The sequence below is a fragment of the Mustela putorius genome, unplaced genomic scaffold, assembly GCF_011764305.1.
Source record: "Mustela putorius furo isolate JIRA1106 unplaced genomic scaffold, ASM1176430v1.1 tig00537227_pilon_pilon_pilon, whole genome shotgun sequence".
Taxonomy (NCBI): Eukaryota; Metazoa; Chordata; class Mammalia; order Carnivora; family Mustelidae; genus Mustela; species Mustela putorius.
In genome coordinates, this window is record NW_025422368.1 from 44,098,330 (window position 1) to 44,112,964 (window position 14,635).

General features: G+C 37.6%; 1 protein-coding gene across 2 annotated transcripts in view; it reads left to right on the forward strand.

Annotated features, from left to right (window-relative positions):
- LOC101686171 (RAB3A interacting protein) overlaps nt 1-7,743 on the forward strand; it is a 46,111-nt gene extending 38,368 nt beyond the window's left edge. For both annotated transcript variants that reach the window (XM_004752447.3, XM_004752446.3), the window contains 4 exons: nt 119-231; nt 3,966-4,065; nt 4,153-4,222; nt 7,385-7,743. In XM_004752447.3, coding sequence (XP_004752504.1) covers nt 119-231; nt 3,966-4,065; nt 4,153-4,222; nt 7,385-7,467 — 366 coding nt within the window. In that variant the 3' untranslated portion in view covers nt 7,468-7,743. The remainder of the gene's footprint in view (nt 1-118; nt 232-3,965; nt 4,066-4,152; nt 4,223-7,384) is intronic.
- The last annotated feature ends 6,892 nt before the right edge of the window (nt 7,744-14,635 follow it).

Below are 14,635 nucleotides of genomic sequence, written 5' to 3' on the forward strand. Positions count from 1 at the left end.
AAGACCAAACCAGTGGAGCTTGGGGAAAGAATAATTTTTAAAAATTCAGTTTACTGTAGAATACAATTTTAACATTTTAATGCTGGCATAGCATCTGATACTTTTTGTTTTTTTGAAGTTGGCTTCAGCTGTTTTGGAGGCTGTGGAAAACAATACTCTAAGCATTGAACCGGTGGGATTGCAACCTGTTCGATTTGTGAAAGCTTCTGCAGTCGAATGTGGAGGACCAAAGTACGTTTTCAGAACCATGTCTTGTGGAAGACACTGAGTTTTTAAATTTTTATATGTTGTAATAAATTTAGTTTTTTTAGTTTTAAATGTGATTAATTTCTTGTTAGTTTTCTATTTAGTTTGTGCAGCCTAAAGACAAATCCTCAGACAGTTTGAGACATGGCATTTCCAATTTAGCATCAAAGGAGAGCCCGTTTAATTACAAAAATATGTATTTTAGACCAGGTATTAGAGACATTTTTTAGACCATATGTTGTGACTAATTAGTTGATCATAAAATCAGCTTAGTGGGTCATAAGCAGAGTTTTTGTTTGTTATACATATACATACAGGTTTTGGTGTAAATGTATTTCTTCCTGGGGGTTGCCATTAAGAATAGTTTGGGAAGATAGTGAATTAGACCAGGTCTTATCAAGCATGCCAAAAAGATTTCGGTAATCCTCCTCTTTCATACTATCATATAAAGGATTCTCACTTTGGTAAATAACCAGTTCTGTCTTTCATACATGACAGATACTTGGCAATTAGAACCTTCAGAGGTAAGACTCCCACATTTCATAGTAGGGCAGGTTTTCACTCTCCAGTCCCGGATGAGGAAAGTCTGAAACCAGTGGTTCCTAGGACCTCTAGCAAAGCTGTTTGCGAAGTGACTTGGAAAGATTTGGAGGAAGCTGCTTAATTGGTGGCTAAGAACTAGATCTGTATAGGGGACCAGAAATCTGACAGAGCTGGAAAGCAGTAACTGACTCCTGTCTGGGTCACTGAGAAGGTAGAGAGAAAAGGGCCACTTGAAATGAGCTAATAGGTCTGTGTGAAAGCCTGTGGGAGAAGTCACATGGTTCTTCCTGATTGCACAGTGTTCGTGTTCAGGTAGCTGTCTGTGGAGAGTACCTGGTCATGTGTTTGCTCTGTGAGCCAAACCTCCACCACACTCCCTGCATGCTGTGACTATAGCAGAATGGCTTCTGAATTGTGGGGAAGGGATTTATATTCCTAAACTTTCCTCTTTCCACGAGCGCCTGAGTATTTTTATCCTGATCATCAGTGATAACAGTTTTTGTGCTTTTAAGGTCTATGTATATATCTTATTTTAAGTATGGTAGATACCAGTTTTTATTATAGAATTTTAAATTTCTACTTGCATCATATGTACCACATACTGTACTTGTGCAAATAACAAATGATGACAAATGAAGATACTAGTTAAGGTTGATTTATGTAGTAATTTAGTAAAATAACATAGATTGGGCTTAGGGAACAGATTACATAGTTTAGGGATATTGTGCTTGTAGGAATGGGGTTAGATGCCACAGTGTTTGTAGTTCATGTTGTGTTGAGAAGCTTCTGGAAGATTCTCTTCCCTGAAATGTGAAGTTCGGCCTTGGCCAAAGCCTCTTATGGATTAGGTGGTGAAGAAAATCATGACATAAATGGCTCACACTATAGGAACTTTGAGGAAGCCAAGACCTGTCCCATTGGGTGGGGATCCAGGAGTGGGAGATTTGATCTAGGTTTTTGAAGCAGGAGTGGAATTTGGGTAAAGAAGAGTACATATGACTGAAGGCCTGGAAACAAAAAACTTTGTGTTCAGAAGATGGTGAATGTATGGGGGGAAGGATGTGACAAATCTCAAGAGAACTTTGGAGAGGAAAAGATTCAGGTGGGGATAGTAAAAGGAACGGAGTTAAAGATGGTCGACTAGAAGAATGGTGTGATATTTTGGAAGTCAGTGGGAGGGGCTCTGGTTTGGGGAAGAAGACAGCAGGTCTAGGTTTAGACATATTGACATCCCCAACTGAAAATCAAGGTAAGGGTTTAAAATCTGGAGACTAGAGCTGCTAAGAGGTATTGAGGAAGTGGAGCATGTTAACAGAATGCTGGCTTTGGACGTCAGAAGACTTGACTTGAACCTTAGCTCATATAAAAGTGTGTTGGGTGTCACAGTTCAGAGATGGCTTTAGAAATGAGGTAAGAAATACTTTCATTATTTCAGAAGTTGATGCTTAAAACCACTTTAGCAAAGCCCTTTTAAAATTAGACAAAATACTAGACTAATAGGTGTATGTTTCCAGAAGAGTAGGGTATATGTTGATTTCTATCAGTTAAATGCTTACTTTTCTTCTTGTGTAAATTATACTTTTGGAAGTTCCAAAGTCTTCAACACTTGCACAGTTTTAAAACTTCTTGATCTTCTCTCCTTCCTAAGCTAGTAGTTAGTGTTTTAAGAATATTGTTACAGCTCATTAAAGGAATTTTCTAAGAAAGGAACAATGAGGCAAACTTTCTTTGGGAAAATATGGTAATTCTTTTGTGGTCAGAATGGCCACCTCCAAAATTATCCTATTTATAAAGTTTCTTTTCTTACTATTTTATTTATTTTAAAGACAGAATGAGAGAGCATGTGAACGGGGGAGGGAGAAAGAGGAGGAGAGAATCTCAAGGAGACTGTACACTAAGCATGGAGCCCAACATGGGGCTCAATCTCACAATCCTGGGATCGTGACCTGAGCTGAAACGGAGTCAGACAATTAACCAAGACACCCGGGTGTCCCCAAAATGATCCTATTTTAAATACACATTCTCCATTTGTTTTCTTTTTTTTTTTTTAAAGATTTATTTATTTATTTGACAGAAATCACAAGGAGGCAGAGAGGCAGGCAGAGAGAGAGGAGGAAGCAGGCTCTCTGCCGAGCAGAGAGCCCGATGTGGGACTCGATCCCAGGACCCTGGGATCATGACCTGAGCCGAAGGCAGAGGCTTTAACCCACTGAGCCACCCAGGCGTCCCTCCATTTGTTTTCTTAATATGGAGGCACATTTGTATCATATTTAAGTATAGCTGAAATTTAATGTTCATGTAACATTTTTCATTACTATATAATTTATAATGTTATTTATTTTTAAAAGATTTTATTTATTTGACATAGAGCACAAGCAGGGGGAGCAGCAGGCAGAGGGAGAGGGAAAAGCAGACTCCACACTGAGCAAGGAGGCGGATGTGGGGCTTGATCCCAGCACCCTGGGATCATGACTTGAGCAAAGGCAGACGCTTAACCGACTGAGGCACCCAAGGTGCCCCTATAATGTTATTTAAAATGCTGTCCGCCACTTTATTTTAATTAAAGGCAGACGCTTAACTGACTGAGGCACCCAAGGTGCCCCTATAATGTTATTTAAAATGCTGTCTGCCACTTTATTTTAATTACAGCTGTACTTATTTTGCCTGGGTAGCGAGAGGTAGTTGTGATCAGCCATGGTCCTAGCTTAAGAGGGTAACACCTGGGCTGCTTCAAAGTCTGCCCTGATAGATAAACCAGCATCACTGTATTGAACAGTAGAGTGACAGGTGGCTATCACTTAACCAACAGTCATTGAATGTCTGGTGTGTCTGGTCTGGCATTTAAAGTTGAATAGATAAAGTCTCCGCCCTCTAGAGTCTTAGAGCCCCATTCCAGCCAGAAAGCCATCATACGAAATCTGAGAGTCTGTAGCGTGTGCGAATAGAAAGGATGGTATTTCTGAGGATGGTGCACCCTTAGGTAACTATTGAGAGTCAGTACTTTCGGGAGGCGGCTTACTCCTTTGTATTTCTCAGGCCTGTGTGCATCCAAAATAGTGCCGGCTGCATACTAGGTCTCAGATATTTGTTGTCTTAGTGAACATGAAACGTCTATGGAAGATAGGAGCAAAATGCTTTCAACTTTAAAAAACTAAAATTTTGTCATTGTTTTACAGAAAATGTGCTCTAACTGGCCAGAGTAAGTCCTGTAAACACAGAATTAAATTAGGGGACTCAAGCAACTATTACTATATTTCTCCTTTTTGCAGATACAGGGTAAGTAACTAAACCATGAATTTTAACTAAGCCCCCTTTGATATGAGATGTTTGACTGTTTATGACTTTTTTTTCCTTTTGACCTAGATCACCTCTGTATGTAACTTTTTTACATACATTCGATATATTCAGCAGGGGCTTGTGAAACAGCAGGATGGTGAGTGTTCTTAATTGGTTACAAAATATTTACATAAACATCAGTAAAAAGTATAGGACATAATAGTAATGCTCAAATAAACTTTATTATTGGTAAATTCATATTGAATCTCTCATAGTTCTAATAAAATGGGTGGAGAATTTGGGAACTAATGTCTTTTAAAACATATTTAACCCTTAGAACTGCCTAATTTTACTCTGATATGAGTTTTAAGCAGAATCTGTTATAACTCTAAGGGGGGTATATTGATAAACCAGGTGGCAAATATGAGGGGAGTAAAAAGCTTATCGAAATTATGCCTAAGAAATAAAAGTAAGTGAGCTCTAGACATGGTCAGATTTATTTTAATTGGTGAAAACCATGGGAATCTGATGATAATTTTTTCTGTATTTTGTACTTTCACATGTGAATTAACAAAGCAGTCATGAAGATAGTTCTGAATGGAATAAAGGTTACTATATGCTGAATCAGCCGAAACATATAGATGATATATCCAAGAGAGCCAACCTCATGCAAGTGTTTTAATGTTTTTAATTCAGTCTTTCATGATTACTGATGATTCTGTAGCCACATGGCTTAAATGCCAGGCATGAAAATGCATAAGGCCCAGCAACTCCAAAACAGTGTTTCTTTCTTTCTTTTTTTTTTTTTTTTTTAAGATTTTATTTATTTATTTGACAGAGAGAGACAGCGAGAGAGGGAATATAAGCAGGGGGAGTTGGAGAGGGAGAAGCAGGCCTCCTGCCTTCCTGCTGAGCAGGGAGCCTAATGCGGGACTCTATCCCAGTACCCCAGGATCATGACCCGAACCCAAGGCAGACACTTAATGACTGAGCCACCCAGGTGCCCCCAAAGCAGTGTTTCTTGAATACATGTGACTGTTTTAAAACAAATAGCAGATACTAAGCTAGGGATAGGTCCGTACCCATTTTTTGTTTGAATTCAAGTTGTAGAAAATTTCCTATTCATATTTTTTTAGGGACTGAATATATTTTTATATTTAAAAACTAGAAGAAGCCTGTTATCTTTCAGTCATGTAAACCAGTGAATCTTAATTCTGTGGAAAGGTTAGTCATACTAATAAAAACTTAATTTAGCATTTCAAAGCTTTGGTATGAGAAGAATCATATTTATTTAGAATCCCATATAATTAGATTTTAATGCCTAGAAGAATGAGGGTGAAACCTCTCATTAATGTTGAATTTCAAAAGGCTGAGTAGCATAAAGTAGTGTTTAAAGTGTACAATACTTTCTATGACTTTAATAAAATTGAAATATTTTTTAATACCTGTTGGTGGTTAATAGGATTTAAGCCACAGAAGAGATGATTTATGTTAAGTTAAATTGTCAAGTATGTTTTTTCTCCTTGTTAAAGTAAGTTCTGTAGGGAAGATAAAAGGTAATTTCCTTTGTGAAAATAGGGAGAAATTGCCATGAGTAGTAGTGGAGGTATAATGGTGATGAAAGTGGCCTTTTCTCTGGTTTCTCTCTCTCTTCCAGGTCACGGTACTTGGTGCATATATAACGTGTAGATTTGTAACAATTAAATTAAATATTACTAATTTTAAAATACGTGTGTTATCTGTGCCTTGTGTCAAACAGGATTTAGGGCAGCTAAATCTAATGCAGGGTTTCTCAAGCTTGGTACTACTAACATTTTGAGCTGAATAAGTCTTAAGTCTTTGTCGTGGAGGTGGGGGCTATCTTGTACATTGTAGGATGTTTCCCATCATTGCTGAGCTTTCCTCTGTAGATGCCAGTAATGAAAAATGTATATAGACATTTTGTCAGAGGTACCCTTGAGGACAAAATCTCCGCTTCTTGAAAACTGCTGATCTAAATCAATCTCTAATCTGATGATATGTCAGAGGAAGACTTTTTGTCTGAAATATAAAGCCAGCTTTTTTTCCCATTTACAGAGGAGGGGGCTTGCCAAAGTAGGGAGAATTGAAATCTACAGTTAGTCTCTACATTTATTTTTTTTTTAATTAAAAAAAAATTTTTTTTTAAAGATTTTATTTATTTGTTAGAGAGAGACAGAGCACAAACACAGGCAGACAGAGTGGCAGGCTAGAGGCAGAGGGAGAAGCAGGCTCCCTGCCGAGCAAGGAGCCTGATGTGGGACTCGATCCCAGGACGCTGGAATTGCGACCTGAGCTGAAGGCAGCTGCTCAACCAACTGAGCCACCCAGATGTCCCTCTACATTTTTTGTTTTGTTTATTTTATTTTTTTTAATTTTTTTTAAAATTATTTATTTATTTATTTGACAGAGAGATCACAAGTAGGCAGAGAGGCAGGCAGAGAGAGAGAGGGGAAAGCAGGCTCCCTGCCGAGCAGAGAGCCTGATGTGAGGCTCGATCCCAGGACCCTGAGATCATGACCTGAGCCGAAGGCAGAGGCTTAACACACTGAGCCACCCAGGTGCCCCTGTTTTGTTTTTTTTAAAGATTTTATTTATTTATTCGACAGAGAGAGATCACAAGTAGGCAGAGAGGAAGGCAGAGAGAGAGGAGGAAGCAGGCTCCCTGCTGAGCAGAGAGCCCAATGCGGGACTCGATCCCAGGACCCTGAGATCATGACCTGAGCCGAAGGCAGCTGCTCAACCAACTGAGCCACCCAGACGTCCCTCTACATTTATTTTTATTTTTAATTTGAGCCATATACAAAACCTTTCTCTGTTATTTCTCAAAAAGAATGTTACTGAGTTCTCTGGACTGCCTTTTGTTTTCCTCTTTTTCCTGTTTTACTCTGTGTTGGTGTTAATAAATAGTGGAATGGGCAAGATGTCGCAGACTGAAGTGAGAAGATCCCTACATGAGAATAATTGAGGACTGGGTGTAATTCCTTATAGTGGCAACATGATTTCCATTTGCTCAGAGCACTGAAGCATCTACCGTCTATCAGACTAAAGTGGTCATTGACACATCTGACAAATAGTTGTAGCAAAACTGGTGAAAATTGGTCATTTATTGATAAAACTGGGATGCTCACAAATTTGTGAAAAAATTTGTATGACTTAGTAATATGGCAAGGCATTAGGTATGTCATTAGGAAATGCCCTGTTGGCATTTCAACTAATGTTAAATTTTCAGTGAAACAGCTAAAAGGTAATTAAGATGTTATTTTATGATTTTTACATGTCTCCTTTTCTATTTGTATAGTTGATCAGATGTTTTGGGAAGTTATGCAGTTGAGAAAAGAGATGTCATTGGCAAAGCTGGGATATTTCAAAGAGGAACTCTGATGCTCTGCCTGGGACCATGCATGAACCTCCCTGAACACCTGGAAAATGGCTGCATATTTTTATGGTTACTTGATATTTATTTCCAAGGAGTGGGCCCAAGACTTTTTCCCTCTTTTGCAGATTACACTAAGAAGTACTGTGATTTCTTTTAAATTGACCTATGCTGTGTCTGCTTACTCTTTAGTTGAACATACTATAAAGAATTACAGGTGTACTAGTGATTGTAATATATAGTTGCAAAAAAAGCTAAGTAAATAAAGAAATACATCAACGTTAGATTGAATATGTTTTTGCTTTCTCTTCTAGCTCTGACACAGCGTGTAGGGTATGCTGAATGCATTGAATTGTAGCTTTCAAACTGCATAGCAGCCTATGAGTGGCGAGGAAGAAGGCTAAGTGGACAGAATTAGCTCTGTCCCCCCACAAGAATGGGCTTATTTCTATCTGTTTTGTAGATTGGGCATCAAAGAAGGATTTTATTTAAAGAAGGCAAAAAGAAGAAATCAGCACCTACCCTCTCCATCTAGAGAATGCTACTGTTAGTATTTCTGAAGAAGAGTCTTCTACCTTTCAATATTTTCTACCTACATATGCATATTTCTGAAACAAAAAGACTTTCTTCTTTAACTTAAATAACAAATATTTTTTCTACATGTCTTTAATCACTACATGATGTAGGATTTGACTGTAGGATGTTAATATACTTTGTTTTGAAATGAGCTTAAAACATTTTTTTCATATCATAATACTGTGATGAATATCCTTATGCATACTTCTTTGCACATTGTTGGGTTGTTTCCTTCACATAGACTTGCCTAGAAGTAAAATTGTTGGGTCAAGCTATATGTGTATTTTAAAATACTGATCTGCTTTGCCAAATTGCCCTCTATAGAGTTGAACAAATTTATTTTTTACAGCAGCATTTTTATGAGAGACCTAGTTTTCTGAAGATGGCATTGTTTTCAATCCTATCCTCAAAGATTTGGTCAACCTTACCTGTAGAAGATTCAATCACCAGATGGGTAGGAGTCTACAGATAAAAGGATATTTGAGAATGGTATGGTGTGGTAGAAACCATCACTATCCTACCAAGCTGAGGAATCTGAAATTGAACATGAAAAGAACTTTGAAACTAGAATTTTATGTCCTGATAAATAGTTATTCAAATGTGAGGACATAATAAACATGTTCTCAGACCTTCAAAACTTCAGAAAATTTTCCATACAAAGATGCAAATTAAAAACACTTTTGGAGAAAGTACCTAAGTGTGAATAGAAACAAATCCAAAAGAGGCTGCAAGAGATTTAGGGGAAAAGAGATACTTAAAGAGATTTTTGATGACTTTAAAAGAATAAAAGGTAAAGGTAAAGAAAATAATAAAGTATATAACAATCTAGAATTAAAATTCTTTACAATGTCAACACATTGGTTGACCATAGATTGTGTGGGTAAAGTTCCAGTCTTGTTAGATGGAAGAGAGAGATACCAATTAATTGTGAAGGACCAAAGGAAAAAAGACCAAGTAGAGAAATGAATAGTGTGATATGGAATAATATAATATATAAAGCATAAGGACATGGAAAGGTTAAAATACAAGTATAACTTGTTAAGATACAAGTTATATAACTTGTTAAAAACAAGTTAAAATGCAAGTATAACTACAATGTAACATTTTCTGAAAAACAAATGGATAGAAACACTCAAATACAGAGAATAAACTGGTGGTTGCTAGAGGGGAGGGGGGTGGGCATCAGACAAAATAGATGAGGGGGATTAAGAGGTACAAACATACAGTTGTGAAATAAGTCACAGGGATGAAAAGTATAGCATAGAGAATATAATTGATATTTTAACTTTGGTGACAGTGACTGTACTTAATGTGGGCATTGCATAATATATGGAATTGTTGAATTACTGTTTGTACATCTGCAACTAATATGTCATCTATACTTTGATTTAAAAAAAAGAAAGTAGTGCTTCAAGGGAAATTTTGTAGCTTTAAATCGTTTTTTTTTTTTTTTTTTTTTTTTTTTTTTTACTTAAATTCAATTTGCCAACATACATCATTAGTTTCAGATGTAGTGTTCAGTAATTTATCAGGTGATGGGCATTAAGGAGGGCATGTGATGTGGTGAGCACTGGATGTAATATGCAGCTTTAAATCATATATTTTAAGTGAACTGTGTTCAATTAAGTTACAGAAGGACAAGATAAAAGTAAAGGAAAGAGATAAGAACAGAAATAGAAAGCAAGGATGCAATAGAGGATCAGCAAAGCTGTGTGTTGACTGAAGAGATGAACAAAATAGACAAAAATTTCTGTCAAGTTACCATGGAGAAAAAGAGAAAGTATACAAATATCCCATACAAGGAGTGAAAAGCCTATGTCATTATAGATACTGCAGATACTAAACATGAGTATTAGGAACATCCCAATATATTTGAAAATTTAAGCAAAAGGGTAAAATTCCTAGAAATGTATTTTGATTAAAAAGAAATCAAAAGCCTGAGCAGTACTATTACTATTCAAGGAGAGGCATAGTTAAAAATCTCACAAATAAAACTCTAGGTATAGACAGCTTTAACAAACTTTAAAGAATGAGCTATTCTAATCTTACTTGTATTCTGGAGAATAGAATAACTATGTTTCATACATCAAATACCAGTGTAACCTTGATAGCAAAACCAGATTGGGATAGTCCGTACAGGTAAAAGAAAGGAAGATTATAGGTCCATTTTGTCATGGTTAGAAATGCAAAAGCAAACAATATGACACACTGACCAAGTGGCATTTATCCCAGGAATGCAAAATGGTATATTAGAGGGGCATCTGACTGGCCCAGTCAGTAGAACATGTGATTCTTGATCTCAGGGTCATGGTCATGAGTTTGAGTCCCACAGTGGATATAGAGATTACTTGAACTTTTTTTTTTAATGGTATATTAGAAAATGTATAAATCTAATTCATATTTACAGAATAAAAGTGAACACTGAAAAAAAATTAAATAAAAGTGAAAAACCATCCAATCAATAGATGCAGAAAACATTCTGTAATTTTTTCAGCTTGATAAAGGATATCTTAAAAAATCTTATAGTAAACATGATCCTAAGGTGGGAAATGTTAGAAGCATTTTCTTTAAAATCAACGATGGAACGAAGATGACTACTGTACTCACTCATATTCAAAATTGTACTATAAGTGTTAGTGCAGCAAGATGAGGAAAATATACAGTGGTTGTGAAGGAAAAAATAAGAATTATGCTATGAGTGTCTACATAGAAATGTCTCCCATCAAATTATTAGACATAATTGGAGAGTTTAGTAAGGTGGATCGATATATATTTGTGAACTGTACATATATGCAGCCACAGTTAGAAAATAAGATATTTTTTAAAATTTCTTTTCAGCGTAACAATTCATTTTGTATGCACCACACCCAGTGCTCCATGCAATACATGCCCTCCATAATACCCACCACCAAGCTCACCCAACCTCCCACCCCCCACCCCCGCCCCTTCAAAACCCTCAGATTGTTTTTCAGAGTCCATAGTCTCTCATGGTTCATCTCCCCTTCCAATTTCCCTCAACTCCCTTCTCTCCATCTCCCTATGTAACAACTGCAAAAAGAATTCTGAAGTACCTAGTGAGAAATCTAACCAAAGATGTGCCAGGTCTGTGGAGGAAAAGTTACAAAACGTAATTTAAAAAAGCATTGAAAAGGACTAGAGTGATCTATGTTCATGAGTAGAAGGACAATATTTTTTAAGAAAACGAATGTGTAGATTTAATGCATCTCCAAACTAAATCCCAAAATTTCCGCTGGAATTGACAAACTGATCAAAATTTGTGTGGCAGAGTAAAGAATGAAGAATGACCAAGGCACTTCTGAAGGACAAGAAAGGAGGAAGAATTCATCCTACCAGAAGGACATTTTATGAAGCAGAAGTATTTTAAGAAAGTGGGACACGGTGTAGAAATAGAGAAAATGGCCAATGGATAGAATAGAGAGCTCCAAAGTAGACCCACTTGTATTTGTAAATTTTGTATTGACTGAGAAGGCGGTAGGTCAATGATAGGACTTATAATTAAATGGAGCTGGCAAAAAGACAAAGGAATGTATGAAATTGGATTTTTTCCTTACACCATACAAAAAAACAGCTGTTTAAATGTCCCGAAATGGTAGAACTTCTGATGTAGAAAATAGAGTTGAAATTATAGGTGAAATATATTTTGAAAATACAGGTGGATAGCTTCCTATCTTCTAAGAACTTTTTTTTTTTAAGATTTTATTTATTTATTTATTTGACAAAGATAGATCACAAGTAGGCAGAGAGGCAGAGAGAGAGAGAGGGGAAGCAGGCTCCCTGCTGAGCAGAGAGCCCGGTGTGGGGCTCCATCCCAGGACTCTTGGGATCATGACCTGAGCCGAAGGCAGAGGCTTAACCACTGAGCCACCCAGGCGCCCCTTCTAAGAACTTCCTAAACTGAAAGCAAAAGAAACTATAGAAGATGGCCATGAAAGGAAGTTGTGCTATGTTATAAATTGTTAATTTAGAACTTTTGTTCATCAAAAGGCATATTAAAGACAAACTACAAGCTATGAGAAGATACTTGAAAAACTCATAACCAAGAATAGATTAGTATCAAGATTATATACAGAAATTCCACATATTAAAAAGAAAAATATATAAATAGAACAACAGGAGATGGCTGGAACAGGTCTTCCACAGAGTTGGAAATTCCTGTGGGCTAATAAGCTATTAAATGATCTTCATTTACTAACAGGGAAAGCAAATCAAGACCACAGTGACAGGTTTAAATTCAACTGGCAAAAATTAAGCCCCATGAAGTCATATGTTGGAGAGAATTTCAATAGGATTACTCATTAATTGCTGGTGGAAATGCCAAATGGCACACCTACTGTGAAAAACAATTCATTTGAAAAGTTGAACATTCCCCATGGCCCACCAACTCAGCTTGTAGGCATATACTCAAGAGAAGGACTTTACAAAGTGCCCTGGAGTGCATCTGTAAGAATGTTTTGGAAAAAGTCCGAATGTCCATCTAACAGGAGGGTAAAGTGTTGTGCGCTCACATAAGGGACTATCACGTGGCAGGCAAAATGAATGAACATCGGCTACATGCAATGAAGCAACTTACTATAACAGATAGGAAAAGCAAAATTGCTCAGAAGACTGTATGACAATACTTTTCCCATAAAGTTCAAAAACCCAAACTGAACAATTGTTTAAGCATGTATATATATATAGAACAGAACTATTTTTTAAAAACCCAAATAGTAATAAACCCAAAGTTTGAGATAGGGTTACCTCTGGTATGGAGGAGGAAAAGAGAGAGAAGTGGGAAGAACAAATGTAAGAGGAAGTCACTGTTGCTGTTCTAGTCCGTGGGTTGGATGTTGGGTTCACTTGTCATGAAGAGGACATATATGAGTGAGGACAGACTATTGGTGGTGTGTTTTGAACCAGTGCTCCTGCATTCAAGAGCAAAAAACAGGACCTGCTGATGAATTGGATTTGGGAGAGAGGAAAGGAGAGAAGTAGGGTCCGAATCCTAGGCTTTTGGTTTAAGCTATTATTGCATTTATTGAGATGGGGAAATCTGGGATAGGTTCAAATTATGTATGCATGGAATAGAGACAAGAACTCAGTGTTTGATGTGTTAAGTTTTAGAGGCCCATTAAGCATCAAGATGGGGATATTAAGTAGGTATTGATACACAAGTTCAAATTCAACGATTAGATCAGGCTAGGTGATGCATTTGAGAGTAGTTTAGCTGTGGGATCAGATAGGAGTTTAGGGATACTTTGGAGATGGAGAAGTATGGCACTGGGGAAGAAAAAGCCTGCAAAGAAGGCTGACTGCAGAGGAGCTAGCAAAAATGGTGAGGCAAAGGAGATGGAGTAATTAGTGTGCTGATGAATCTTGGCTCAGGAGAGCATTTCTGGACAGAATTTAATTGCCTAGACTACCTAGACTTTTTGATGAATTTCTATAAATAGTTTCAGAGCTGAGGAGAGAGCCTGGCCTAATGGAGAGAAGTTGGATTAGGAGTTGCTCAGGAGAACTGCATTCTCCAGGGATGGTTCCCAAAACTGATCAGTTAGTCAGGTCACCCCTCCTTTTTGGCCTCTTCAATGAAGGGTAAATCAAGTGTTCTCTGTTGTCTCTCCCAGCTTTAGAACAATCCACAACCTTTGACTCAGGATTTATACTGGAAGAACAAAGGTTCAGTTCCTGAACATTGGGTTTCAGCCCTTGAGTGGCAACCACCGACCTACCCACTCTGCACCACCACCATGTGAATTCTGTGTGTTTTCATTTTGTGCAGCTAGAGTCTTACATGAGTCTGCTTTTTGTTGTTGTTGTTGTTGTTTTAATTTACTTTTTATTTATTTGCAGCATAACAGTATTCACTATTTTTTCACCACACCCAGTGCTCCAAGCAATCCATGCCCTCTATAATACCTACCACCTGGTTCCCCCAACCTCCCACCCCTGCCACTTCAAACCCCTCAGATTGTTTTTCAGAGTCCATAGTCTCTCATGGTTCACCTCCCCTTCCAATTTCCCCCAACTCCCTTCTCCTCTCTAACTCCCCATGTCCTCCATGCTATTTGTTATGCCCCACAAATAAGTGAAACCATATGATAATTGACTCTCTCTGCTTGACTTATTTCACTCAGCATAATCTCTTCCAGTCCCATCCATGTTGCTACAGAAGTTGGGTATTCATCCTTTCTGATGGAGGCATAATACTCCATAGTATATATGGACCACATCTTCCTTATCCATTCGTCCGTTGAAGGGCATCTTGATTCTTTTTTTTTTTTTTTTTTTTTTTTTTTTTTTTAAAGATTTTATTTATTTATTTGACAGAGAGAGATCACAAGTAGACAGAGAGGCAGGCAGAGAGAGAGAGGAGGAAGCAGGCTCCCCGCTGAGCAGAGAGCCCGATGCGGGACTCGATCCCAGGACCCTGAGATCATGACCTGAGCTGAAGGCAGCGGCTTAACCCACTGAGCCACCCAGGCGCCCGGGCATCTTGATTCTTTCCACAGTTTGCTGACTGTGGCCATTGCTGCTATAAACATTGGGGTACAGATGGCCCTTCTTTTCACTACATCTGTATCTTTTATTAGAAACTTT